General features: G+C 38.0%; 1 protein-coding gene across 2 annotated transcripts in view; it reads left to right on the top strand.

The window, feature by feature from the left end:
* The window catches only part of Mtmr1 (myotubularin related protein 1), a 68,887-nt gene that overhangs the window by 5,890 nt on the left and 36,895 nt on the right, over positions 1-26,102 (top strand). Inside the window, exons 3-10 of one of the 2 annotated variants that reach the window (XM_052170137.1) lie at positions 6,638-6,661; positions 13,013-13,088; positions 19,989-20,083; positions 20,416-20,523; positions 23,439-23,540; positions 24,078-24,161; positions 24,785-24,934; positions 25,713-25,901. In XM_052170137.1, the coding sequence (XP_052026097.1) occupies positions 6,638-6,661; positions 13,013-13,088; positions 19,989-20,083; positions 20,416-20,523; positions 23,439-23,540; positions 24,078-24,161; positions 24,785-24,934; positions 25,713-25,901 (828 nt within the window). The remainder of the gene's footprint in view (positions 1-6,637; positions 6,662-13,012; positions 13,089-19,988; positions 20,084-20,415; positions 20,524-23,438; positions 23,541-24,077; positions 24,162-24,784; positions 24,935-25,712; positions 25,902-26,102) is intronic. The other variant, XM_052170138.1, reaches the window with a different exon arrangement.

The following is a 26,102-nucleotide window of genomic DNA, read 5'->3' on the forward strand; positions in this document are numbered from 1 at the left end:
GCCTGATAGGAATGGGTGAACACATTGTTTTCAGTGAGAAGCACTCAGAAGATGGCAAATCTCACAAATAGTTCAAGAGCTTCAGCCAATATCCTGCTTGCCTGTGATTCCCAAAGTTAGTACAAATCAGATAACCTGCTACTTGAAAACTGGCAGTATAGCCCTAACAGTGACCCTACTTTTTGATTTTCATGCATGGCAACAATGGGGAGCAGAAGCTCTTGATCTTTAAAACCTAGTTAGGAAGCCACTCTAGGGAGAAGATTTGCTATAGCAGCCACATCCTGCGGATCCCAGGTAGCATATTGCCCCTACTTAACTTGAAACAGCCCACTGAATGACACTTCTCAGAAGAGAATGATACTCGTACTCTGGGGTGATTATTGCCAATTATGAGTTAATGGTACATTTTTCATTATGACTTAATGGTGTCCTGTGGGTTCTGGAAAAGAGTAAATGCAGTCAGATGCACCACACTCCACAATCTCAGCACTTAGGAAGCTGAGGCAGGAGGATGAATTCTAGTTTAAGGACAATTTGAGCTACATACTGAGTTCATTGCTAATGTGGGCTACAGTTTAAGACCATGTCTCAAAACACAAAAACAAGTAATAACAAATACAATTGAATGTTGACTAGCTTTCTAATGTATTGGTTGGCTGGATCTTTAATATGAAATAACTAAATTTTATCATTTTAACCTACTTAAAAATTTTGTATAGCAGAATGAGCTCATGTTAGAATGGTTTCATAGGTGTTTTTCATAAAAAGTAAGGTTCTTACATATTTTGGAAATTGAGGTTTAATTCCCTACATCAGATCATCATCAATACCTTTGATTATTCATGTTTATAACTAAATCTACAAATTTTGCATTAAGCTTATAATTTGTAAGTTTTATTTTTTTCAAAGAAATATATTTTAAATCATAAAAGCATAAAATTATCCTACTACATACAAACTGAGAGTAACCATTTTAGGCTTTGGAGACCCTCTAGCATATGAGCCATAGTGTGGAGCTGGGCCTAAAGGTCCAGATACAATTTCAGGAGTATTGAATTTGCAGCCATTAATAGAAAAGTTTTAAAATTATCTATAAATGTCTTCCTTAAAACACACAGAGATTTGGTGCAGACTTCTCTCTCCTTCCTACTACTGTCCCCTCTTGTTCCTTCTCTTCTTTCAAGTGCTGTCCCTTTCTCTAGTTCTTTCCTCTCAAATTTCCCCACCATCTTCCCTCCCTCCCTCCTTCTTATCTCTTCCCTCCCCCTTTCCCCTTTTCTCTCTCTACTCCCCTCCTATCTTCTTCCCTCTACTCTGTCTTCTTTCAGTTCCCCTCTTCCCTAATCTCTCCCAGTCCTTTTTGTCATCTCTTCCCTCTTCTCTTCTGTCCCCTCGCTTTTGCTTTCTTCCCCTTGTCTCCCCTCCTCTCCTCTCCCCTCCCTTTCCCTCTCCCTTCTCCTTCTTTGCCCCATTCCTCATCCTCCCCCTTCCCTTCCCTCCTCTACTTTCCCTCCCATTTCTCTTCTGTTCCTCTCCATCCTTTCTCTTCTCCTCTTTTCTTTCCTTTCCCATTCTTTTCTCTCCTTCCATTTCCCACTCCACTTACCTTTCTTTCTTGCCTGTTTTCTTTTCTCTCCTTTCTCCTCCCTTCTCTTATCTCATCCCTCCTCTCCTGTTTCTCTTCCTCCCCTCCTGCTTCTCCACTCTTCCTCTCCCCTCTTTAATATGTTCTGCTTTTCATCTCCCCATTCTCCCCCTCCCCTTCTTCTCCCTTCTGCATCTCTTCTTTCTCATCTTTTCTTCTTCCTCCTCCTCAGTCAGCTGTCCTCTCATCTCTCCCTTTCCCCTGCTCTTTTCCCCTTCCCCACCCTTCTCCTTGTCCTCCTCCTCTCCATATCTTGCTTCCCCTCTCCTTTTTGTATTCTCCGCTCTCTTGTTCCTTCCTCTCCCCACTACACAAACTCTCCCTCTTCATGGCTCTTCCCTCCAGATATCCAGGAGTACAGGTGTGCTCTGCCATACAGTTCTTATGCACATGGAATGAAAAATATTAACAAAAATGGTATGCAGTCACAGCAAGCTCAACTTGTACAGGTGGAGTTGTGAAATGACAGGTACTTGCCAGACATTGTCATAGCTGAAGGCATCGACAGGTAGTACTAGTCAATACATGCTTACTTTATTGTTACTTTCTATTAAATTCCAGGCCATCCTAAAGATTAACCTGATAAATTAACATCATTAAAAGAAATATTTTTTAAAAATCGTTTTTTTTTTTTTTTTTTTTTTTTTTTTGCTTACCCTGCCCTTGCCAACTCAATTGCTTTCATTTAGCTAGGCCAAAATATAGAAAAAAAATCATGAATATGATCAAAATACATTGTATGAAGTTCTCAAAGAATTAATAAAGACATTATTTTAAAATTCCTGCCCTTGAATTTATTTTGAAAAATAAGACTATTATCTTACTGTATTTTCATAGATTGGATATAATAATATAATACTAAATATTATACTAAGTATATTATAATAATAAATATTATACTAAAATATTTCTAGTAACTGTAGAAATGATACAACCAATCATAGCTTCCATTATTTGCAAAGTACAACTGGACTCAGAAGAGGAATTTTATAGAGTAGTACAAAGAGTGCTGACTAGCTCTGTGCTCTTGTGTAATCCGTCAGTGTACGACCTTGTATAGCCTTTGGGGTTTCCTTGACTATAAGGCTAAGAGGGGTATGGTCAGATTTTAAATGTTCAAATGCCTTTGTTTCTAGAATGATTTTTAGTTATGTTTGATTCTGGTCTGCCTTCTACCAATTAGTTTACTATGTGAGCATCTTGCTTCTTCTGGCTCTAGGATTATCATCCTCACTTCTCTGTCCCACTCTGGTGTTTTATTCCCCTTCTCATTGTGTATGCACTAATAGCTACATATATTCTTTAAATAGTCTAAACTACAACAGAGGAGAAAAATTAGAATGACTGTATACAGATTTACTTCCTTTTCTTAGTTTGGACTATTTACATCACAAATCTAGTTATTATTGAACCAAAAGAATGCTGTATTAATTTCTGGATCCTCAACAGAAATTTCCAGAAGAGCTTTGAAGGAAAGGGGGTAACAATTTCTAGGGAACACATTGTTATGCTTGAATTAGGTCTTGGTTTATGTTTCCTGAGTTGGGTGTGAGCCTTTGAAAAGGGAAGCTGGAGCATGCCCTTTCAGGATTCACTGTCATAATCTATGGCTGAAAACCTGGCTTTGTGTTACTTATTGTAGACTGCAGACCCAGATGCCTACATGAGACAGGCATCTCCTTAACAAGGAGGGCAGATATAAGAGACAGATGTGGAGAATTGAAGGTATTATATGCCCCCATGAAAGCATTTTTACAAAGTTCCATTGCTGTCTGCCTGAACAATAGCTGTTCAGTTTAAAATCACTTAGTCCTGTCTTAAAGGCACTGCTATCTCCTCTGGCTTACCTCAGAATCCAAGTCAAGAAGGAAATAAACGTCTATGTGTACTAAAGGGATCATTTCAGGAGAGGAGCAAAGGGAGCCTGAGAGAAATATACCCACAAGACTTTGAGGCAAGCCCTGGCAAACCTAACACTCTCCTGTCTGGGATACTGAGGATTTCTTTAGAGTAGCTTAAGAACTGTGTGAGTATAAAAACTGGTTTTTGCACTGTCCCTTTCCAAACTGTCCAGCCATTTGCTTCCAATAGCAAAGACACTGGCAAGAAGTTCTGTCATCTGTTAGACTCAGCCTTATTATTTTGTTCTGAAGTAGGCATTATTTCCATAAGAACATTATTGTGAATGTTTCTTTCTAATGTTCATCTCTTTCTGTCTGTCCGTTCAAGTATCAGGAGAAATGTAAAAATACTACAGCATGCTGGAGTTAATGAGCCTCTACTCATTAGGCAGAAAAGAGGTGGCCAACCATATGCTGTTGGCTTCTTCAACAAACTAAAGAAAGTTAAGACATCCGGAAACTTTAAACCATCAGAAGAGGGAGGTCGTAGTTTGTTTGTCTGTTTGTTTTTTCTATTCTAACATTTATTTTCTCATCTAAAAGGACAGGTCATTAAACACTGTTTACAAGTGCTATATCAAAGAAATAAGGCAAAGTCAGTGATACTGATGGAGGCAATGAATAGAAGAATTAGAAATAGGATTGGTCAAGTGGCGGATGGTCGTCGAATGAAGCTCTGAGTGGAGAGCCTTTCACTTTGGAGGTTTTTATCACCAGAAGCTACATATTCCTTTATTTACTTTCTGCTAACTTTGTTGAGATACAGTTGAGAAAGGATAAACTTTACTTATTTAAAGTAACAACTTAATAAATTTTTGATATTTGCATGCATCCCCTCCAAAAGCCAGATGTAAGCTTTTTAATCCAAAAAGTCTCTGCTTAGGAAGTCGGGAGCCCTAATTTTTTTTGAAGAATAATATCTTTTAATTTAAAACACTATTTGAAGTGCAAAGAATATTTTCTTTCTTGTTAAACTTTTTCTTTGTTTTTGAGAATTTCAGTGTCTCTTTCCTCACTCCAACTCCCCCCCCCCATGTACTACCAACCTTGTGTCTTTGTTAATGATAAATTACAATGTGTGGATAAATCTGATCATAGGTTCATGGATGTGGGGCCATCCACTGAAGTAGAGGATACCTACAGTGCTCATATCCTCAGTGAAGAATTCTCCCTCCTACAGCAACTACCTAGTGCTGTACCTCTGTCAATATGGTATGGAGCCTGGAGATAATCTTCCACATCTCTGTCAGGATTTTAGATGGCTTTACCTTGTATAGGTCTTCTGAAGATAACCACAGATGCTTGAGTTCATGAGTGTGCTGACCATGTCATGTGCAGAAAACAGCACGTCACAGCACTCCTTCTGATCCTCTGCTTTTCATGATCTTCCCACCTATTCCTTACAGTGTCCCCTGGTGGCAGAAAGGGAGACTGTGGAAATAGATGTCACAGTCAGGGCCAAGGACTTAGTATCTTACTTTTAGGACTTTGATCAGTTGTACATCTTTCCATTGATTATTGCCCACTGCAAACAGAAGCTTCTCCAAGGTTGAGAGCAGCAAAGATCTATGAGTACAAATATAAATACATACAAGGCAATTTGACAGCCTGAGCACTGGGGAAAAGAACAAGAGCAGCTTCTACCTTAGGGCCTATCAACTCACCAGCCATTTCTTAAGTCTAATAAGAAAGCATTCAGTTACTCTAGAGCAGCCATGCCACTATCATACTAGTGGACAAATCTCTTCTAGTAAGTTGATCCTTTATGTGCTGGGTCCAGTCCTGGGTAAGAACTTAGATGTCTTTTCTCTACCTGCACTAGGGAGGAAGTTTTCTGGTAAGTTTGAGAATGTTTTTTTTTAATGTGTTATTGTCAGAGTATGTGGTGTTTTCAACAATCAGGGATCGTCATGTAGTTGTGGTGGGTAACCAAAGGCAATAGCAATAGCCTGTGGTGCTTTGGTGACATGGGACCTACCTGACCAATGACTTGTAGGGAAGTAGTCCTTGCCTTGTACTGCTATTTGCATTTAATAACTCATGTCTTCTGGGAACAACATTATCCATACATACAGGATAATTTCATTTGGGTTCCTTTTTAAAGTTGTTAACACTGAGACAGGGAAGGCTTTGTGTTCTTGTTCTTGTTAAGGTATTCTTCTGCCTCTTTAGTAAATCCATAAAGCTAATAACCTAGCAATTTGTCCTTTGTGATGAAGTGTTTCTCATTCAACATCTAGTGGTTGCATGGATTCAACATCCATCATTGTATGTAGTACAGAAAGATTAAAGTCCTCCCCAGAATATAACTACTGTTTGTTTGCCTAGAGGTTCTGACCCCATGTGCTGTTTCTTCTAACTAGATCTTTCCCACACAGAGGCTGCATGTTCAGTTAGGATTCATTGGCCACAGATACAGAAATAATAATGCCAAAATTAGTGTCTCTTGGTTAAATAAAGCATGGTTTTACTTTTTCATTGGCCACTACCTCTTCCTCCTTGGAGCTTCCTCTTTGCTGCCATGTCCGTCAGAGAAGGCACCCAGCTTTCAGTAGGGTAACCACATTAGAGAATTTCATTCTGTAGTCCCAGTAGGAATTGGAAATGAATTTAAGGAGAAACCAGGTTAAGCTTTGTGATTATCTCACTGTTAGAATACTGAATTCATACATAAACTGGGTTCTGGATCCAGTTTGGGATTTCTGGTTTTGTGGGATGGTCTGAGAGCATAACTCCCTTATTATATCATTGCTTCTATTCTGAAAATACCTTCAGTTTTCTAAACAGAAAATAACATTTACTTTTGAAATGCAGCCTGTTCACAGTAGCTTGTGAAAGCACTTGCCAGAAAAGATTTGTGTTTAAAAAATTGGAGATGAGGGAGATACATTTCTTCAAATCAGCTGCTTCCCTGAAAATAGGACAAATGTGTTAGGCATTGATTTGATATTGAATAAAACTTCAAAGGTTAATATATTATAGAGGATTACAATATTTCTTAGGGACTAGGCTGTTGAATCTAATGACATCTTTCACAGGTCAATAAGAACATTTCCATGATGATGATGTTCTGTATTTTAACTAACAGGTTTTCAGGAGGCCTGATACCAGGGTAAGACATTTGGCTTTTGGCAGATGGGCCTCCTGCTTGTATATGTCTGTGTTTTAGGAACACTTGGTTTGTATGAGTCACTCTGATCAGTTTGCTCTGCTGTGCCATAGCTTTAAGTGCTTACTGGAAATGCTTTGTTTGCTACTGTTTTTTTTTTTTTTAATGTGCAGTTTTTTAAAAAATGTGTTAAGGCACGGAAAATTGTTTCTACTGTGCTATACTGACTTTTCTCAGACCACATGAATTCTGACCCAATGGATGTTCATGGCCAATGCTATAACTCTAGGCCTATGTTGGCCTTTTTTTTTTTTAAAAACAAATATGCTTTTAATTAAAACAGAATTATATCACTTTCATCCCTCCTTTTCCTTCTCCCAGCCCTTCCAAAACCCTTCACTCTTTTGGAGTTGATAGACTGACTCTTTCTTTGATTATTATTGTTTCATACATACATACATACATACATACATGTGTATATGTATGTACATATTACTCATGCTTGTTGTGTGATTCATGCTAAAGAACTTAGTAACCAAAATAGTCATCATTTTTGTCCATCCACTGTAAGCATGACTTTAAGTCATGCTTGAGTTTGCATGTTCAATCCAAAAAAAGCTTAAGCAGTAATCTTGAAGTAAGATTTACAAAAATCAGTATTTTTACAAATACAGATATAGTGAATTGTAGCTTTTATTTTCCTCATTATTTTCCTTCCCTCTATTTCAGAATATCCATAAAACAAGACAAAGATTGGTAATTTGCATGCATTTAACTCCTAGTGTTAGACATGAAGAAATTAACCTATTTTCATTAAATGGAAACAATCTGGATTTTCATAGTATGATTGAATTAACTTCAGTTTAAAAATTGTAACCTTATTGAAGCCAGTGAAGTTGTACAGAAATAACCAAGTTGAATAAAATTCTTGCTCTATTGGTTGGTTTACCATCTTACCTCATTTTCTTTTCCTTGTGAGAATCATTTTCTTTCATTGATTCACACAGTTAAATATTAGTGTTTGGCTTACACTTGCATGGACTTTGAAGTACTGTAAGAATTTGTTTTAAGGAATCACTAATTTTTCTGTTTTAACATTTTAAAAATCACACAATGAATGATTATGTTGTTTATGCATGTAAAAAATTAGAAATTTCAACAAAACAGACTGGATTTAAAACTTACACGTCCTTGATATAGGTAGTTATAAATTCACTCTGAGTGTAAAAATGTGTTCTGTAGTACTGAAGTTTATTGACCAAAATGTAAAAGTGTGAAGTAGTAAATTCGTTCAAAGCTTTGCTACTTTTTCTGTTGCCATTAGAACCAATTTCATAATAGTTTTAATATTTTCACTGTTAGAAATTTGATGCCAAGCCGAGCAGTGGTGGCGCACACCTGTAATCCCAGCACTTGGGAGGCAGAGGCAGGTGGATTTCTGAGTTCGAGGCCAGCCTGGTCTACTGAGTGAGTTCCAGGACAGCCAGGACTACACAGAGAAACCCTGTCTCGAAAAACAAACAAACAAAAAAGAAATTCGATGTCACTTTAAAGGGGGGCAGGTTATGATCCTGTCACATTGGTTCTATGAAAAATTAAAAATAGCATGCCTTTAAACAGAATAAAATGAAGACTATATGACATTTTAGATTTTCTTTGAAGCATATTTTTGATATTGTAGTTAGAAATATTTAATGTGATGTTGATTGTAAGTCACAGTATTTAATTGGTAATAATAAACTAGTACACATATGTATTTATATGTGTGTACATTATATATAAAATCTTGAGCATGTGTTATGTGCATGTATGCAATGAAATTTACCCCTGGGTAATAATCTTTTAGGACATGCAAATACTTATGCTGTTTAATATACTCATGTATGAACTGCCTATGTATTTTGGCTTGACTTTGCCTTTTATGTGGTTTCTGTGGTGTGTTTTATGAGCACATGATGTGCCTGTTATGTTCTTTGCTATTTGCTATGGTGTTGCTTAGTTTTACAAAAAAAAAAAAACAAAAACAAAAAAACAAACAAAAAAAAACTGCACTCTTTGAAATCCATGATGTTTGTTTGCTTTTCATTTTTCTACCCCAACACAAACACAGAAAATAGACACTACATTTTAGGCTGAGGATGCTATAGATGGTCCACACATTATTTCCTTAACTTGAAGGGGGCAAGTGTGGTGATTTGCAAAGCCGTAAAAGGTGTGTAAACGTTTACATGCTTAGCGTCTCTTAAAGAAATTCTGTCCTTTCACCTGTCTGTTTGCACGTGTTTCTCTTTCTCTTCTCTGCCCTTTCTTGTCCATGCACCTGGTGCTGTGCAGGAGCTAGAGGAAGAACACAATGGCTACCCTTCTGAAGCTGAAGCTGATCAGGTGGCAAGTTCTACATGTTCATCTGTTTGTAGCTACAGACTGTGTATCTAGAAGTCATCTCATACTAGATTTCTAGGCAATAAGCAAAGCTTTCCAGTTGCTTTACCACTATAATAGTGCTCTTCTGTCTGTATTTGGTAGATTCCATTGTGACATTATTTGCAAAAATTGGTTTATCCAACATTTTTGTCAACTAGAATTTGGTTCATCTATACTTCTTGCTTCCCCCAAGATAGGGTTACATGACCTCCACCACCATAAGACTATGAAGTGTTTTTAACAAGGACCTAGAGGGGTAAACACAAATGCCACAGGTTCTTTGCAAGGGTGTGGACTTTTCTGTACTCAAAGCTTGAGGTTTTCTGTACTCAAAGTGGGGCTTGAGGTTAAAAGCACTGGCTGCTCTTCAAATTCCCAATATCCACATGGCATTTCACAACTCTCTGTAACTCCAGTTCTAGGTGATCCAGTGCCTTCTTCTGATCATGTGGTGGAAAATATATAAACATAAAGGCAAAATACCCATACACATAAAATAAATGTAATATAAAATTTAAAGTTACATTGTGTGTGCCTAACACAGCACCTGGTGTTTTGTATTTGTGGAATGAGCATATGTACTTCATTTTTATTAATCAGAATACAGAACCCAGCTGTTTGCTTCAGATGTTCTCCAGATTCATGAAGCAGTAACGTCTTTCCTGCTATTGATGTAGAAATCAAATAGGAGAATCCTGTAGAAGAGCAGCTCTGGGGATGCCTTGCAAGCCTCCTTGCCTTTGTTCTCCATCATTTGTGCAGAACCACACTCCTTCATTGACCCCAGAAGCTTCTTTTAGGACTCAGAAAATCACTGCTTGGGCATGGAACTGTTATATAACTGTCCACCTGGAGGTTTTGATCATGCTTATGAAAAACTGTGGAAAGGTCAGAGTCATCTGGGTGGGTTTCATCCCTCAGGGACAAAGTCAGAAGGTTGTAGGTCTCAGACACTCAGAATCAAAGCACCAAGGCTGAGATGAGTTCATAGGGAATTGTTCAGCTGGGCAACATTGTGAAAACAGGCACCAAGAGCAGTGAGTGTGTTTATGAGATCAAATTTACTCCATCTTTTAGTTGTGCTACATATAGGTTGGATAAATCAAGGGTCAAATCATGTCCTGTGCAACATACTAGTTGCAGTAAAAGCTTAATACAGCACAAATGTGAGTCCCATCTCCTAACACAGCTTCATAAAGGGAATCTACAGTACTCACAAAAAAAAAAAAGAAAGAAAGAAAGAAAAGAAAAGAAAAGAAAAAGAAAAGAAAAGGAGCCTTCTATTGTCTCTTGGCTTCTTATGTTTACGCTAAATGTATTACTTTCTCTTCTGGAAGAATCTGAAGCATTGGGGCCATTTCTTTGTGTAATTCTGATAGATGCTTTTTCATCTTTTAAAAACATGTCCCATATTTAATAGTCATTAGTGAAAGTTTTGTCTCACAGTGTTCACTAACACATTCATGCCTCATGAAATGCACAGATGTTTCTAGTCATATTTCACTATAAATATGGGACAAGAAGACAACCAGTTGTTCCTTACTCTTTATCTTCAGAGCCTTGTGCATGCTGCCAGGGTTTCATTGGCTAGCCCAGGCTTGAAACCTTGAAAATGTTTGATGTGGCTTGCTCTAAAGCTGAAAAGGTATCTTCTCTTCCCAAATCCCATCCAGATGCTAGTGATAGATTCCAAAATAATTTATCTTCAGTTATTTTTAAGTATAAGTTATGGAATCTCAGTCTATATACTATAATATTTGTTCACTAAAGTAAGCTTTAACAATGTAACATTTGAAGTAATTTACAACTCCAACCTCAATTAAATGAGTTTTTTCACTTGGTAATTATTTCACAAAATTAGTCACTAGTTCCGATAGTATATTAAAGTAGGCCCTTAAATTAAGGCTCCTGTTAAGATTGTTATATTTTAGTGTTTATAAAACAAATTGTTTAAAAGTATATATATATATATATTGTTTTATGCCTTATTAAATAAAAAGCATATTCCCAAATCAGATGTAGTAAATAGGGATCTATAAATGGGACTAAGGGCCAAGCCCAGTGATAGACCACACTTAAGGTCTTGGGTTTGATAGCTAGTGACCAAAACAAATATAATGAAATGATTGTAAAATTGGACATTAAGTGGAAAAAGAACATCAGGTTCATATGAAAATCTTAGAAGTATTGTTAAGATGGGGGTGTGACTTAGTCATAGCATGCCTGCTTGGCACATCCAATATCCTGGGTTTGATCCCTGCCGCTATTAAATCAAAAATTTACATATATTTTTGGTTGAAAATATCTTAACCAATCTGCACTAAAAATCCAAATTGAATACATTACTTGTATATATGATTTTAACTATACACTTTGTGATAAGGAAACGATGGGCCATGTACTCTTCTGCCTTCTGGGTAGAAGAGACATACATACCATAGCCTTGCACACCCTATTTTCTGATGAATGTTAGTACCCTCCCAAGTGTTACAAGTATTTCTTCTGAAAAGGCACTCCCAGATTAAGGAGGTATGAAGCATTTGTTGTACTTTAGCGCCCTCTTGCTGATTTAGCGTGCATTAACGCACTGAAGCCTGGCTCAATTTTTTTTCAAAAGCCTAATTTGTTTTATCACAGCATTTCCCACCCACTCATCCTCCTTTTAAGCCTGTTTACATGTCTTGGGAAATTAATGTTCTATGAAATACAGCTTGATAATTGCTGGGGTTTTATCACCTTATTCTTATTTCATAACACATCGTGTCAGACATGCCCAGGAGAAAATGGCTGGTTTCCTCGGTAGCAACTCACTGGGTAGCAGTACCGTGGAATAGGGCCCCAAGTTTAGGCTCCTAGCTTTGTAGTCCAGGAACTCCATTTTCTGTTCTCCTTTTATCTGGCACCTTACTAGGAAGCTTAGAAGAAGCTGGTTCCTGAGTCCCAGTATCAGCCTGATCATAGAAATATGGGCACAAACTGCCTAGCCATCCTAGACAACTTTCTTTTAGTATCATTGAAGCCAATTGACCTAGTAACTATTTAGTTTTCTTGAAGAGTATAAAATTAGTTATAAAAAATGAATTGGCCTTGAGAATTCATGATGAATACACCGTGCCCCACAGTATATATACACTGTGAGTATTTGTTTCCTTGTATGTTTGGTACACATGCTCCAAATTTTGGAATTTTTCATATTTTGGAGTACTGGAGGAAACCCAAGTCAAAATGTGAATTTTGTGCATCTTCTACATCTTATACATATAAACTAAAGGAAATTTTATACAATACTTCTTAGTGTATATGTGTTCTTGTAATATCTGCCAGTATAATCTCATAGCCTAGATGAATGAACATTGGCATCCCATTATTTATGCTCCCTGTTACTGTTACACACACACACACACACACACACACACACACACTTGCATGAATATGAGACTCAATGCCAAAGTGTTGGGCTTTCCTAAGTTGTGCACTGTTCTGAGACCATTCTCTGGTCATTTTCATTCGGACTTAGGGTTTCCTAAACTGTTTTATAGGCTGGGTGATTTCTACTCTGGCTAAGCACCTCACTTCTAATGTTCTATTTGTTAGTCTCATATTCAGAAGGTAACATTTCTTTTCTGGCCTTATTTCCAAATTTGATGGCACTTTAAAATAGCTGTCTGTGTAGTGGTTGTAGTAGCTATCTGTCCCGTCAAGCCTTTTCTGTATTAATGCTTTCTAACTGGTAATTGTAAATATGTTGTAACAATTTGCTAGAATATGCAGCATGATGTCTTGTGGTGCTGAGCTTTGAAATTATCTTTTAAGGGGAGGGGGCATATAGTTTTTGCACGCTTCTGTAGCCTTATCAAGAGATCCCAGAATACCAACATTCCCAGAATACAGATGGAAAGTGAGATTTATTCCTGTTTACTTTCTTGCCAGGCTCTAAGGGATGGAAATAAACTGGCACAGATGGAAGAAGCTCCACTTTTCCCAGGAGAATCAATTAAAGCCATTGGTAAGTTTAATATGTACCATTTGCTTATAGGAATCTATGAAATGTAGTGATACTTTGTGAGCATAGGTTATATATATGTTGGAGATCAGCTAGACTGATTTAATTAGGGGGAAAAGAGATCAGGGGACTAGGTTTCTTCATTCTTATAGGTATCATCCTGACCTTAAGAGTTGGAAGACTGTAGAGGATCCAGGTGAGTGGCAGTTGAGTGTTTTCCAAAAGAAATGAGTCCTGATTGGATACCCACTGTAATGCTGGTTCACTGCATTGATGGATGTTCACCATAAAGAAATTTATCAGTAGAAGCCCTTAATAGCATTTCTTAGTAACAGTTTTGAAAACTTCACAAATAATTTTTGTTGACTTTTATGATTATGAAAAATATAATATAGTAGAAGAAAAGGGCATGTGCTGCCATTCTCACTTATAAAGGTAATAGCATGAGGTTACCATACCTCTACATGGTAAATTGTCATGTATCTCAAAAGATAGTTGGTGGGTGGGGGGTCAGCTAGGTACCCAAATTTCCTCTCAGCTGGGTTGGACAGTTGACTTTGCTGGGCTATTTCTTTATTCCTTCATGGCTCTCTCCCAACATGGGTATTCAGTGCCAATATAGTCATCTTATATTAAGAGCATTTGAATGGTTGGACTGTCCTACTAGAGCCTCCAACTAATTACTGATGAACACCCTAGTTTGCGACCCTGCTATTAACAGTCTTCATTATCCATTTGTGGTTTTGAAACTCTTTTCTTGATTTGCGGGTCTTGATTCTCTCTTTGTAGTTCCCTGGCTGCTCTGGCTTTTCTTTCTTTGAATGTTTTTCTAGAATTACTCCTTGCTGTCTTCCAAATCTATTTAACATGACATGTCCTACATTTCCAGACAGTAAGTTACAGACTTAAAGTGTTCAATATGAAAAGGGATGGATCACTTAGCTTTTATGAGTAGGCCAGAGTTCACTTAGAAGGGATTAGAGCTAGTCTAGGTGACTGATTTATCACTTTGTACTCCAGACTTCCATCTGTATTAGAAGGAGTGCTATAAAATCTTGGATTGCAAGCTCACAGCTGGATTAGTAAGAAGGCTTCGGGTAATTCTGGGGACTGTATCTCTTTTTTCTCTGGAAATGGAACGTTGGGAGATGGATGTTCTCACACAGCCCCACTTCTCTCCAAGTTATTGGAAATATTTTAGTTATATGCTAGGGACATCTGCACATCTTTAAAGTTTGTAAGTATGCTTTAAATTCCTCCAGTGGCTTCCAAAGGGTAAGTAAATTGACCCGTACTATTAAATAGCATATATTCCCGGAGGCAAAGTATGAAAGCAGGTCATTTTAAAGTATAATACTCCATGTTGTGTAGTATTTTAGAACAGGAAGAGTTTTGACATAGTATGTATAGTGTATATTTGGGAAGCCATTGCCACTCTTATATAATGAATATATCCGAACACCTAACAATGGTTTCTTTTCATCTAGTCTATTCATTCCTCTTCTCCCCCAAAACCGTAGACTAGTTTATATTTCCTATTACTTTCCCAAAGTGAAATTATAATACATGTTTTACTGAACTTCTTTCAAATTGTTTTGGTATTCAACCACATTGTGACATCAGTTAGCAATCATCTCTTTTTGTTGCTGAATACCATTTCACTGTAAGAGTACTTTCATGTGTTAATAGATGTTTGGGTTGTTTCTGCTGCTTTTGTATTATAAATAAAATTGTTATGAACATTTTTACACAAGCCTGCATACACATTTTCAACTTTCTTTTAGATAAATGCTTAAGCACTAGATCAGACTTATTAATTTAAGAAATTGATGATACTACTATACATCCAGGAGTCCAGGAGTGTTCTGGTTCTTCCTTTCTGGTCTGGATGCCTTTGCTTTTTTTTTCTTGTGTAACCCTTCAATATGAAGTTAAGGGGCAGTGAGAGTAGACATACTTATTCCTATCTGGGGAAAGTGTTCAGATGTTCTCTATTAAATATGACGTTGGATGCAGGTAGTTGCTATCCTTTATTATCAGAGAAGGCAAGAGTTGTAGTCAGGAATTTAATGAATTGGAGATTATCCTCTCTCAGCTTTTGTTTTGGAAAGAATTTATTTATTGTTTACAATTTGTAGTTTACCCATGAAACCACATGGACTGTGGCTTAAGTGGGCAACTGTGGTCATTCATTTGAGATCTTTGCTCTCTTCTAGTTTGGCTGTTTAGATTTTCCTCCAATCACCGCTTTCCATCACCTCATGAATTATGATTTTGTACTTTCATTTTCATGACATTCGATGCTTTTAATTTCTCCTTGACCCACTATCTTAGTCAGGGTTTCTATTCCTGCACAAACATCATGACCAAGAAGCAAGTTGGGGAGGAAAGGGTTTATTCAGCTTACACTTCCACACAGCTGTTCATCACTAAAGGAAGTCAGGACTGGAACTCAAGCAGGGCAGGAAGCAGGAGCTGATGCAGAGGCCATGGAGGGAGGTTACTTACTGGCTTGCTTCCCCTGGCTTGCTCAGCCTGCTCTCTTATAGAACCCAAGAATACCAGCCCAGGGATGGCACCACCCACAATGCCGCCCCAACACCACCTGAGAAAATGCCTCACAGCTGGATCTCATGGAGGCACTTCCCCAACTGAAGCTCCTTTCTCTGTGATAACTCCAGCCTGTGTCAAGTTGACCCACAAAAACAGCCAGTACTCATTGCTTAAGACTATGTTGTTCATACCAACATTCAGGAGTGGAGGCAGAAGTATTGGGTCCAAGTTCAACTGCAAATATATATATATATTGAGGTCAGCTCATGCTAGATGAGGCCTTGTCTGAAAAACAAAAACACCACCAACACAGCAAAATTAGTGTGCTGTTTAATTTCTGCTTGTTTATGAATTTCTCAAATGCTCTTCTGTTGTTGGTTTCTAAGTTTATTCCATTTGTATTCAGGAACCATAAATTTCATGATTTGAATTTATCCTGAGACTTGTATTATGGCCTATAATATGGTCTTTTGAGTGTTCTGTATACTGTAGAACTGAACATGTGCTATGCTGTTATTGATTGGAATGTTCTATAAATGTCAATTAGGTTGAATTCGTTGGTATCATTTGAACTTTCTGTGCCTTTCCTCACCCTGCCTTTCTCTCCTTTATTGTGGATATCTGTGTCTCATTGAAGATAAATCTCTTTCTCTTCTGTGTTCTGAGTTCTAGGCATATAAACATTTGTAATTATTATGTCCTGATTAATTGACTCTGTGGCTAATAGAAAATTATCTCCTTTATTCCTGGTTATAGTCTTTGCTCTGAAAGTCTTTGTTTAATATTATTATAGATATTATAGCTTTCTCCTAATTAATATACCTATTTTCTTTCCTTTTTTGTCTTATAAGGACAACATTTAATTGGGGCTTGCTTACAGGTTCAGAGGTTCAGTCCATCATGATCATCTAGGCGGGAGCATGGCATCATCTAGACAGGCATGATACAGGAGGAGCTGAGAGTTCTACATCTTCATCTGAAGGCTACTAGCAGAATACTGACTCCTAGTCAGCTAGGAGCTTCACAAGGCCACACCTCCCAAAAGTGCCACTCCTTGAGCCGAGCATATACACACCATCACATACCACTCCCTGGCCCCCTTATGCTTGTTCAAACATAAGCCTATGGGGGGGCATACCTAAACATAGAATAATGCAAAATGCATTTAGTGCAGCTTCTGAAGCCCCCATAGTTAGTCTATAGCACTCTCAACAGTGATTCATCCAATTGCTTAACTGTAATCCCCAAAGCAAGATAAGAATCCAGCTGGGCAAACTCCAAACTCTGCATCTCCATGGCTGATGTCAAAGCAGTCTTCAGATCTCCAACTCCTTTTTCATCTTTGTTGACTGCAACAGACTTCTTTCTCCTGGGCGGGTCCCACTCCCTGTTAGCAGCTTTCCTCAGCAGATAGCCCACAGCCCTGGCATCTCAAACATCTTGGAGTCTCTGGCAACTTCAATGTTACAGCTTCTTGTTTCAATGTCTGGGATCCACACATGATCCTCTGGGCTCTTCCAAAGGGCTGGCGTCACTTCTCCAGCTCTACCCTCTGTAGTACTCTAAGCTCAGGTTGATCCACTCTAATGCCGCTGCTTTTCTTGGTGACCATCCCATGGCACTGGCATCTCCAATACACTATGGTCTTCTCTGCTGCAACTAGACTTCACCAATAGCCTCTAATAGGCTCTTTTCCTGGTGTCAAGCCTCAATTCCTTTGCATGACCCCTTAGTTCTGGATCATCAACTGCAACTGAGGCTGCACCTTCACCAATGGTCTTGCCTGGCCTCTCACAGTGCCAAGCCTCAGCTGCTCTTCATGACCTTCATGCTTTCAAAACCTGTACCACCTGGGTGACCAAGTATAGAGCTGCAGCGTAAGGTACAACTTTGGCTATCTCTCGAACACAGCTTCTGTGTGCTCTGAGAAAACTCTTCCCACAAGATTTCATCTCAGTGATGATGGTGGTCCTCTTTTTTTTAAGATTTATATATTTTATTTATATGAGTACACTATTGTCTTTAGACACACCAGACCGGGTCCCTATTACAGATGGTTATGAGCTACCATATGGTTGCTGAGAATTGAATTCAGGACCTCTGGAAGAGCAGTGAGTGCTCTTAACCCCTGAGCCATCTCATCAGCCCTGCTGATCTCTTTTTAATCACTGCTAATTTCTTAGCTCCAGCTAACCAGTATTAATTGTCTTTCTCCTCTTGAAGGTTCCGAAGTTCAGTCAGTCATCAAGGTGGAAACATGGCAGCATCTAGGCAGGCATGGTTAAGGGGAGCTGAGAGTTCTACATCTTCATCTGAAGGCTGCTAGCATAATACTGACCTATTTTCAATATTAATGTATTCATGTCTTTTTTAGCTTTGTACATTTGTATACTAAATAATAGGTTGCATTATGGTCTTTTCATACATACTTAACTTATTCTGAGACAGCATCTTATGTAGCCCAGATTATCCTCCAACCATGTAAAAAAAGCAGGTCTTTAACTCCTGATCCTTCTATCTCAACCTCATGAGTGCTGGGATTATAGGTGTATACCACCACATCTGGTTTATACAGCAGCAGAAGTCAAATCTAGGACTTTATCCATGTTAGTCAAGCATCTAAAACCTCACCCTAACTCCAACCTCAACCCCAACTCCAACCCTAACCCATGCTTTGTTCTTATAGACCCTTTACTGTATACTGTTCTACCATTCCACAGTCTCAGTCCTTTTGATCGGTGCCTTCCCTACCCATAGTAGGCCCCATTGTGCTTCCAGGTCACATACATTCTCTTGCTCTCTTTTCCCCTCTCAACCCCCATGACCTCTTTCCTCTACCTTTTATTTTCCCATCTAATTTCATGGTCTAAATCCAGAGACACATGAGCCACACAGATAAATCTAGGATCTTCATATTATAGGAAGTATGTGGTATTTATGTGTTTCTGAATGTAGCTTATTTTACTTAACACTCTCCAGTTGCATTCATTTTCCTATAAATATCATGATTTCAACTTCTTTATGTTAAATTATAAACCCACTGAATATTGGTTTTATTTTTATCTTTTAAGGATAGTATATTGATGGTGGTTTGACATTCTGTAGATGCATTTATTGGCATATTCCCTGCCAGCTTATCTGACTGACTTCATGACCCTCTACCCTCGCTGCATCCTCTGATGTAGCCATAGTAGCAAACTTCTAACAACTAGCCAGCCACTCTCCTTCTTCTGTTTCCTTCCCTCTTTCATATGTTTCTGTGACTTGAGCAAGGATAATTCTTAATTGAGGACCATCCCTGTGTGCCCATATCATTGTAGAAGCATTAACCAGGCTATAGTGTAATGATGGTTTTTCTGTTGAAATTTCACATGTCCCCAATTCTTATTAACTGAACTATGCCTAATTATAATATACCCAGAACCCCAGCAACAAAAGACAGTCAGTATATTAAATTATAGAAAAATAAGGACAGTGCTTTGACAGCTGAATCATCCTACTATCATGACTTATGTCTGTAACTATGTATGTTCTGGTTACTCTAAGATTGCAGGAGGATGGCACTTTAGGAAAGCCATAAAGATACACAGCTTTTATGATAGATATGAATCTTTTAACATTCGTGGGGATTAAATATGCTGTGTACACTTGATTGATAACAAACAGAAAGTTAACTTTGATAAGGAATTTTTGTTTTGAGGCAGAGTCTCACTATGACTGTTTTGGAACTCACTGTGTATACCGGGCTGGTTTGAACTCACAGAGATCCTCCTGCCTCTGCCTCCCAAGTGATGCTTGGTTAAGGTTAAAGGCATGTGTGGTTGATAAGGAATTTTAAACAAACACTCCTTCTGGTGCATAATAACCTAGGGTCTCAGGCACTGAGGTATACTTTCAGCCTGTGGAGCAATACTTTTTTCTATTTCATTGAAAGTGTGCAAGTTTTCTTCCGCTGCAAAGCAGTTTCTCTTTAAAAAGACAGTGTTTAGCTTTTACGAATTTTAGTTTGCAGCATTTTATAGGCTGATAGCCCAGTGTCTTCTGAGTATAATTAATATTTTGAGCATTATCAACTTTTCAACCAGGGAGAATATTAACTACCTGGAAAAAATGACAAATATTACTATAAGGTTTTTTACTTAAAGCATCACTAGGTAGCAATTAAGAGTTTTGAAGTATATCAGAACACTATCCATCTATGTTGTTATATAAAATAATAATTGATATAATTCCTTAAAGTTTTCAATTCCTAGAAGACTAGATCATACATATGTATTTGGAAACTCGAACCGGATGTTACTGAAGTACAACTCTATAAATGTCATTGCTACTTTGGTTTTGTTCTTTCAGTGAAAGACGTCATTTATATCTGCCCATTTATGGGAGCAGTGAGTGGAACCCTGACAGTGACGGACTTTAAAATGTACTTCAAAAATGTAGAAAGGGTAAGTTTTTAAGGTATGCTTTGTTTTTAAGATCTTATGAACAGTAAAAGACAAAAATAAAAGTCCCCTGAACTCCTATCATGAGGACACTACAGAACAGTGAATTTGAAGAGACTTTGGTTCTTAATCAAAATTGTTAAAGTTGCATATATACTTGGGGGAGAATTATCACTGTGGTTAGGGTATAGACCTCCTGAGGTATACTGTCTCTCAGATGCCAGCTTCTTAACTGCAAAGATAACTGTACTTCATAGTAAACAAATATATAACTCTGGAATAACTTAAAACATGAAAACTGTTGACTTTGATAGGTGTTTAATTTTCATCCCTAGGACCCACATTTCATCCTTGATGTTCCTCTTGGAGTCATCAGTAGAGTGGAGAAGATTGGTGCACAGAGCCATGGGGATAATTCTTGTGGTATAGAGATTGTATGCAAGGTAGGCTGCAAACACCAGTAAACACCAACATGAGGCAGACCATTCTGAACTCTTTCTGACTCATGGCCCTTATAATCTTTGGATCATAAGAATATGTACTGTTTGCAGGGTAAAACCTCTTTCGAATCTTATGTCAGTGAATGTAAACCACTGTAAAATTTGGTACCCTCTCTCACAGTCTTCTGATTGTAGTTTTTGGCTATGTTGGAACTTTCTACATTGAAGAACTAGGCTCATGCTTTTTTCTTTTCCCTTCATTCAAGAAGTTAGATAGGAATGTGTGGAATTACATTATTGATGGTCACCAAATGAAATACCTCAAAGGTAAAGGTTTTGTGTCTACTGACTTTAACTCATATAAGACAATTCACTAAAAACTAACCTAATATGTCAGGAGATATATCCTGTCTGCAGAATTGTCAAGATTTCTTCAAAACTTGGAACTTGAACTTTTGTTTATTCTATTGCTTTGCTGGAATCTGAGGATATCTCCACCCATGGTTGGCTTAAGCTCACAGTCTAGACTCACTATTGGCCCTACATGGCAGGTGTTTCCCATTCCTAGACAAATTCTACCTGTGGCAGCATGACAAGCAGCTGTCATGTAGGGCCTAAGGTGAATTGAATAGGTCTGTGGTTTTTAAAGCTGTTACTTGTATCTTCCCCACCCTCATTGAGGGGAGCTTAGAAGCCAGGATCTCATGAATCTTAGGCAAGTGATCCAGCACTGAACTCCATCTCTGGCCCCTTTTCATAATTCTTTAGGACCTTCCCAGTCTCAAGCTATAGCAAGAGATCCCCTCCCCTTATCCTTTTCTGCCATTCCTGCTGCCTTTCCTGAAGATGTTCATATTTGTCACATGCCTATTTCTTTACACACCAAAGGCAATAAATCTCAGCCCCCTCTCACTTCCCCTTTCCAGGGTGGCAGCACATAGGCTACCCCAGCACATTTTAAGCTCAGTGCTTCATTCATTGCACATGCTTTCTTATGGCTTGGAATGCTTTTCCTCCCCTCTGACTATTTCTAAACACTTAACAAGTGAGTTACCACAGTGTGTGCATAGCCAGTGTGGCTTGAAAAGCAGGCATGTCAGGAAACGATGCTACTGTAGCTCTTTTATGTATTTTATGGTATTTTAAGGTATTTTATGGATGGCGTGGGTATTTGCTGACAGCTGATTTAAATACTTGGTAGCCTGGAATTATGAAGACCAGGCTCCCAACTCATGCCTGAGAACCTCACAAGGTATGGGGTTTTATTTTTATAGATTTTTTTGTTTGCTTGTTTGTTTGTTTGTTTTCACATCATCAGTTTTTACTAAGTAGCCTTAGAAGGCCTGGAGTTCACTATGTGGACAAGGCTGGCCTCAAACTCATAGATTGCTCTCTGCCTTGGCTTTTTGACTGCTCGGATTAAAGGCATGTACCTTCACACATGGCTTATTTTATTATTTATATATGTGTAGGTGTTTTGGCTATATTGATGTCTGCCTGGTGCCTGTGGAGGCCAGAAGAGGGCATCAGATCAGATCTCCTGCACATGGAGTTACAGACAGTTGTGAGCTGCAGTGTGGGTGCTGGGAATTGAACCTCTGGAAAAAGAGCCAGTGCTCTTAACTACTGAGTCAACTCTCTAGCCTGCATTTTATTTCTTTACAAGATGATTCATAATTCCAAAGTACAAAAGCTGCATATAATAAAATGTCAAGTATTTCTCTCCCACGCTTCACTTTTAAAGACACAGTTACCAATGCCTTATGAAAATACTGCACAGATACCTTCTGCATGGAAACATTTCTTTGAAAGAAACAATGAGCCATATGGTGGCACATACCTTTACTACCAGCACTTGAGAGACAGAGGCAGGCAGAGCTCTGTGAATTCATGGTTGGCCTGGTCTACACAGCAAGCTCTAGGCCAGCCAAGGTTATATAGTGAGACTTTGTCTCAAAAAGGCAGGGCAGAGGGTGGGAGGAAGGCAATGATAGCGTGTATATGTGGTTCTGCACCTTTTTCCCCCTGTGACTGTGTATCTTGGTATTTCTTTTGGCCAATGCATATATAGCTGCAGTTTCTTTCCAACAGGTCTCTAACGTCCCTGTACATTATTCAGCCACAGCCCCTACTGATGGGCATTTGGCTTGTTTTGCTGTTATAAATATCATAACAAGTTTACTTCCCAAGATTCTGTTTCTTTGTTTGTGCTTCTGTTTATTTTCAAATTTCATTTGATGCTAAAGAAGAGTGTTTTACACACACACACACACACCTTGGTTAGTTGATAGGATCAAAGATTTATTAAGAGACAATGCTTCAAACGCTACCACAGAAAGAAGTCACACTGTTTAGAGCTACGCTTGATGCAGTAGTTCCTCCTAACTTGTGCTTGCTTGGGCATTTGGCCATAAGCTTGCATTGGGATAAGAGAGCATTTTAAAAAATTGATATAAAGAGATAGCATTTTATTGATACAAGGACTTGCTGAGAGCTACAGTGTTCATATGGTACAAACTACCTTCAGTGAATATGTAGAGGAAAGCATCTACAACATTTCCTTTTCATGGATCAAGTGAATTCTTTAGTTGGCTCATTCAGCAGCTTAACCTGAACAGTAAATTCTATGCACACCTTTGGATGGTAAATGCACAGAATGTGGTTGCACATCTTTTGTATACAAACATTATGTTTTTAATTATTCTGTTGACTCTCATCCCTGACATACACAGTCCTTTTATTCTAGTTTTCTTAATTTTTAAAATCCCATTGGAAGTATTTTTGTTAACCTGTCTTCTGTTAATTGAAAAACTGTAGAATACAAAATGAGGGATAATTTTATATAATTATGTCAGGGCATCTGCCTAACAAATGCTCATTCCATGTTGAATAACTGAGTTTTGTTCATCATTTACTAGGATATGAGGAACCTGAGACTTGCATATAAGCAGGAAGAACAGCGAAAACTTGGGATATTTGAAAACCTCAACAAGCATGCTTTTCCTCTTTCCAATGGGCAGGTAAACACAACAAAGTCAACATTTCCTGCGTATATCTGTGAATGTCCAACAATTCCATAGTTCCACATTTCTTTGGAGTTAGTCTTTACCTCTTTTGTGTGATATAACTAAATTCAAATGTTTGAATTTTAACTCTTCTGTATAATGATTAAGAAAAGCTTTTAGCAAGGCAGTGGTGGCACACATCTTTAATCTCAGCACTTGGGAGGCAGAGGCAGGCAGATCTCTGTGCATTCAAGGCCACCCTGATCTATAGAGTGAGTTCCAGGCCAGCCAGGGCTACACAGACAGACCTTGTCTGGAAAAATGAATTAAAGAAAGAAAAGATAGAAAAGAAAGGAAAAGAAAAGAAAAGGGGTGGAAGGAAGAAAGAAAAGAAAGAAAAGAAAGAAAGACTTCTGACTTATTACTTTAAAATGTGCAAATTAAAATAGGAGTTCTAATGTGTTCAACTGATAACAGAATAAACAAAGGTTTGCTATCTGTTATATGATAATAAATACTGACATGCATTTTGTGGATTTTTTTTTAATACAGGTGCTATTTGCATTCAACTATAAAGAAAAGTTTCCAGTTAATGGCTGGAAAGTTTATGATCCAGTATCTGAATATAAGAGACAGGTAGAGTATGCAACTGGTCAAATGGACTATGATAGCTTAAATGTTTGTACTAAAAGGTTAGATATGTAGTAGTGGAGAAGAAGCTGTACAATGAATTTTACATAGGCCTAGCTTTTCTAGCTTTTTGGTTCCAGATTTCCTAGGTGCCCTCTTCTGCTGTGCCATACCTTTGATTCCATCATTGTCTAGTCATCATTTTCCAGAGGGATTAATAGGATGTGTGCACAAAGATTTGAAACTTCGATATCTGAGGAACAAACCTTCCTTCCTCCCTCCTTTCTTTCTGCTATTTTCTTATATGCCTTGTCTACCCTCCTGTCTGTCTTCTTCTTCCCTACCTTCTTTCCTTTACCTTTTCCCCACTCTGACTCCCAGGATTATGCACATACTAGGCAAGCACTCCGTTACTAAGCCATATCCCTATATGCTTCCAGATGTTTATATTATAGGTATTATAAAGAATTGATGAATAAGAATCAAGACTGCAGTTAATTTGATGAGGCACTATTAGATAGATAAATAACAATAAACAAGTTATAAATGAATAAATGTAATTTATACTTTGTTTTTTTTTCAAAGTAGAGATAAGTGTTTCCCATTCTTCCTTCTCTAACATCCTACAGGGCTTGCCAAATGAGAGTTGGAAAATAACGAAAATAAACAGTAATTATGAGTTCTGTGATACCTATCCTGCCATCATTGTTGTGCCAACTAGTGTGAAAGATGATGACCTTTCAAAAGTGGCAGCCTTTCGAGCAAAAGGCAGAGTCCCTGTGAGTAATAAGCTTTGTCATTTAGACAGAAACAGTCACAACATTGGATCTAATCACAAAATGGAAGGTAGAAAAATCATCTTATAAACCTGACTATATCTTTGATTCTTAAGAAATACCTCATTATATAAACACTCACTTGATCTGTCTCACCCTTGTATATATCCTATTTCTGTATGCAAAGGTTCCTCAAGGTTTGCCCTCAGGGTAAAGCCAAGAAGAACAGAGAAATGACAAGAGTGAACTTGCTGGTGCACTACACCTCACTGGTTGCACCATTCACTCTGGAGAAGATGCATTCTTTCTCTCCACTCTGTGGATTTCTGTAGCTACACGAAAGTAAAACAATTATGCCCAGAAGGAAGGGATGGTTTTTGCTTAGAGTTTACATCTGAATTACTTTGTGTCCTTGGACTACTATAGACAAATGGGAGATCTGGTGATAGCCTGCTATTTATGTTATTTTAAAGATATGAAGGTAGCCAGTCAAATAGAAATGGGACTAGATTTTAGTAATATGTCTTAAGTTTTATTTTATTTAGAGTGATAGAATTTCAAAGGCAGAAAGTGATTTCAGAGCGTCTAGTTAAATTCTTTCAGCATGGCCAACACATTAATTCTCTTAGCCACTACAGTACCAGGACTAGCTTATGCACTCATAACTGTGAGAAAACTCTTGAGGAGAGATTGTACTTTTCCCCAATTAATTAGATAATATATTGTATTAGGAATGATATCTATCAGCAGATATTTATTATTTGTTGCTTTAAAACATTAGGTGTTGTCATGGATTCACCCAGAAAGTCAGGCAACAATTACACGTTGCAGCCAGCCACTAGTGGGTCCCAATGATAAACGCTGCAAAGAAGATGAAAAATACCTACAGACAATAATGGATGCTAACGCACAGTCACATAAACTTACTATCTTTGATGCCCGACAAAACAGTGTTGCTGATACCAACAAGGTACATGTTCAGTAGCCTTGTAGAAAATGTGGGGTTATTATTTGTTGGTTTGCTTGTTTGCTTGTTTTTACATGCTTTCTATAAGTCTTCATAGTTTAGAAGAGGCCATTGATTTCCTTGTCATGTGAACATTGAGTCTCTTTGTTGTAGTCTGTGGCTATCTTTCCCTGTTTAATATTTTGTGGACAATGTTTGCCATCC

The sequence above is a fragment of the Apodemus sylvaticus genome, chromosome X (genome assembly GCF_947179515.1).
Source record: "Apodemus sylvaticus chromosome X, mApoSyl1.1, whole genome shotgun sequence".
NCBI lineage: Eukaryota > Metazoa > Chordata > Mammalia > Rodentia > Muridae > Apodemus > Apodemus sylvaticus.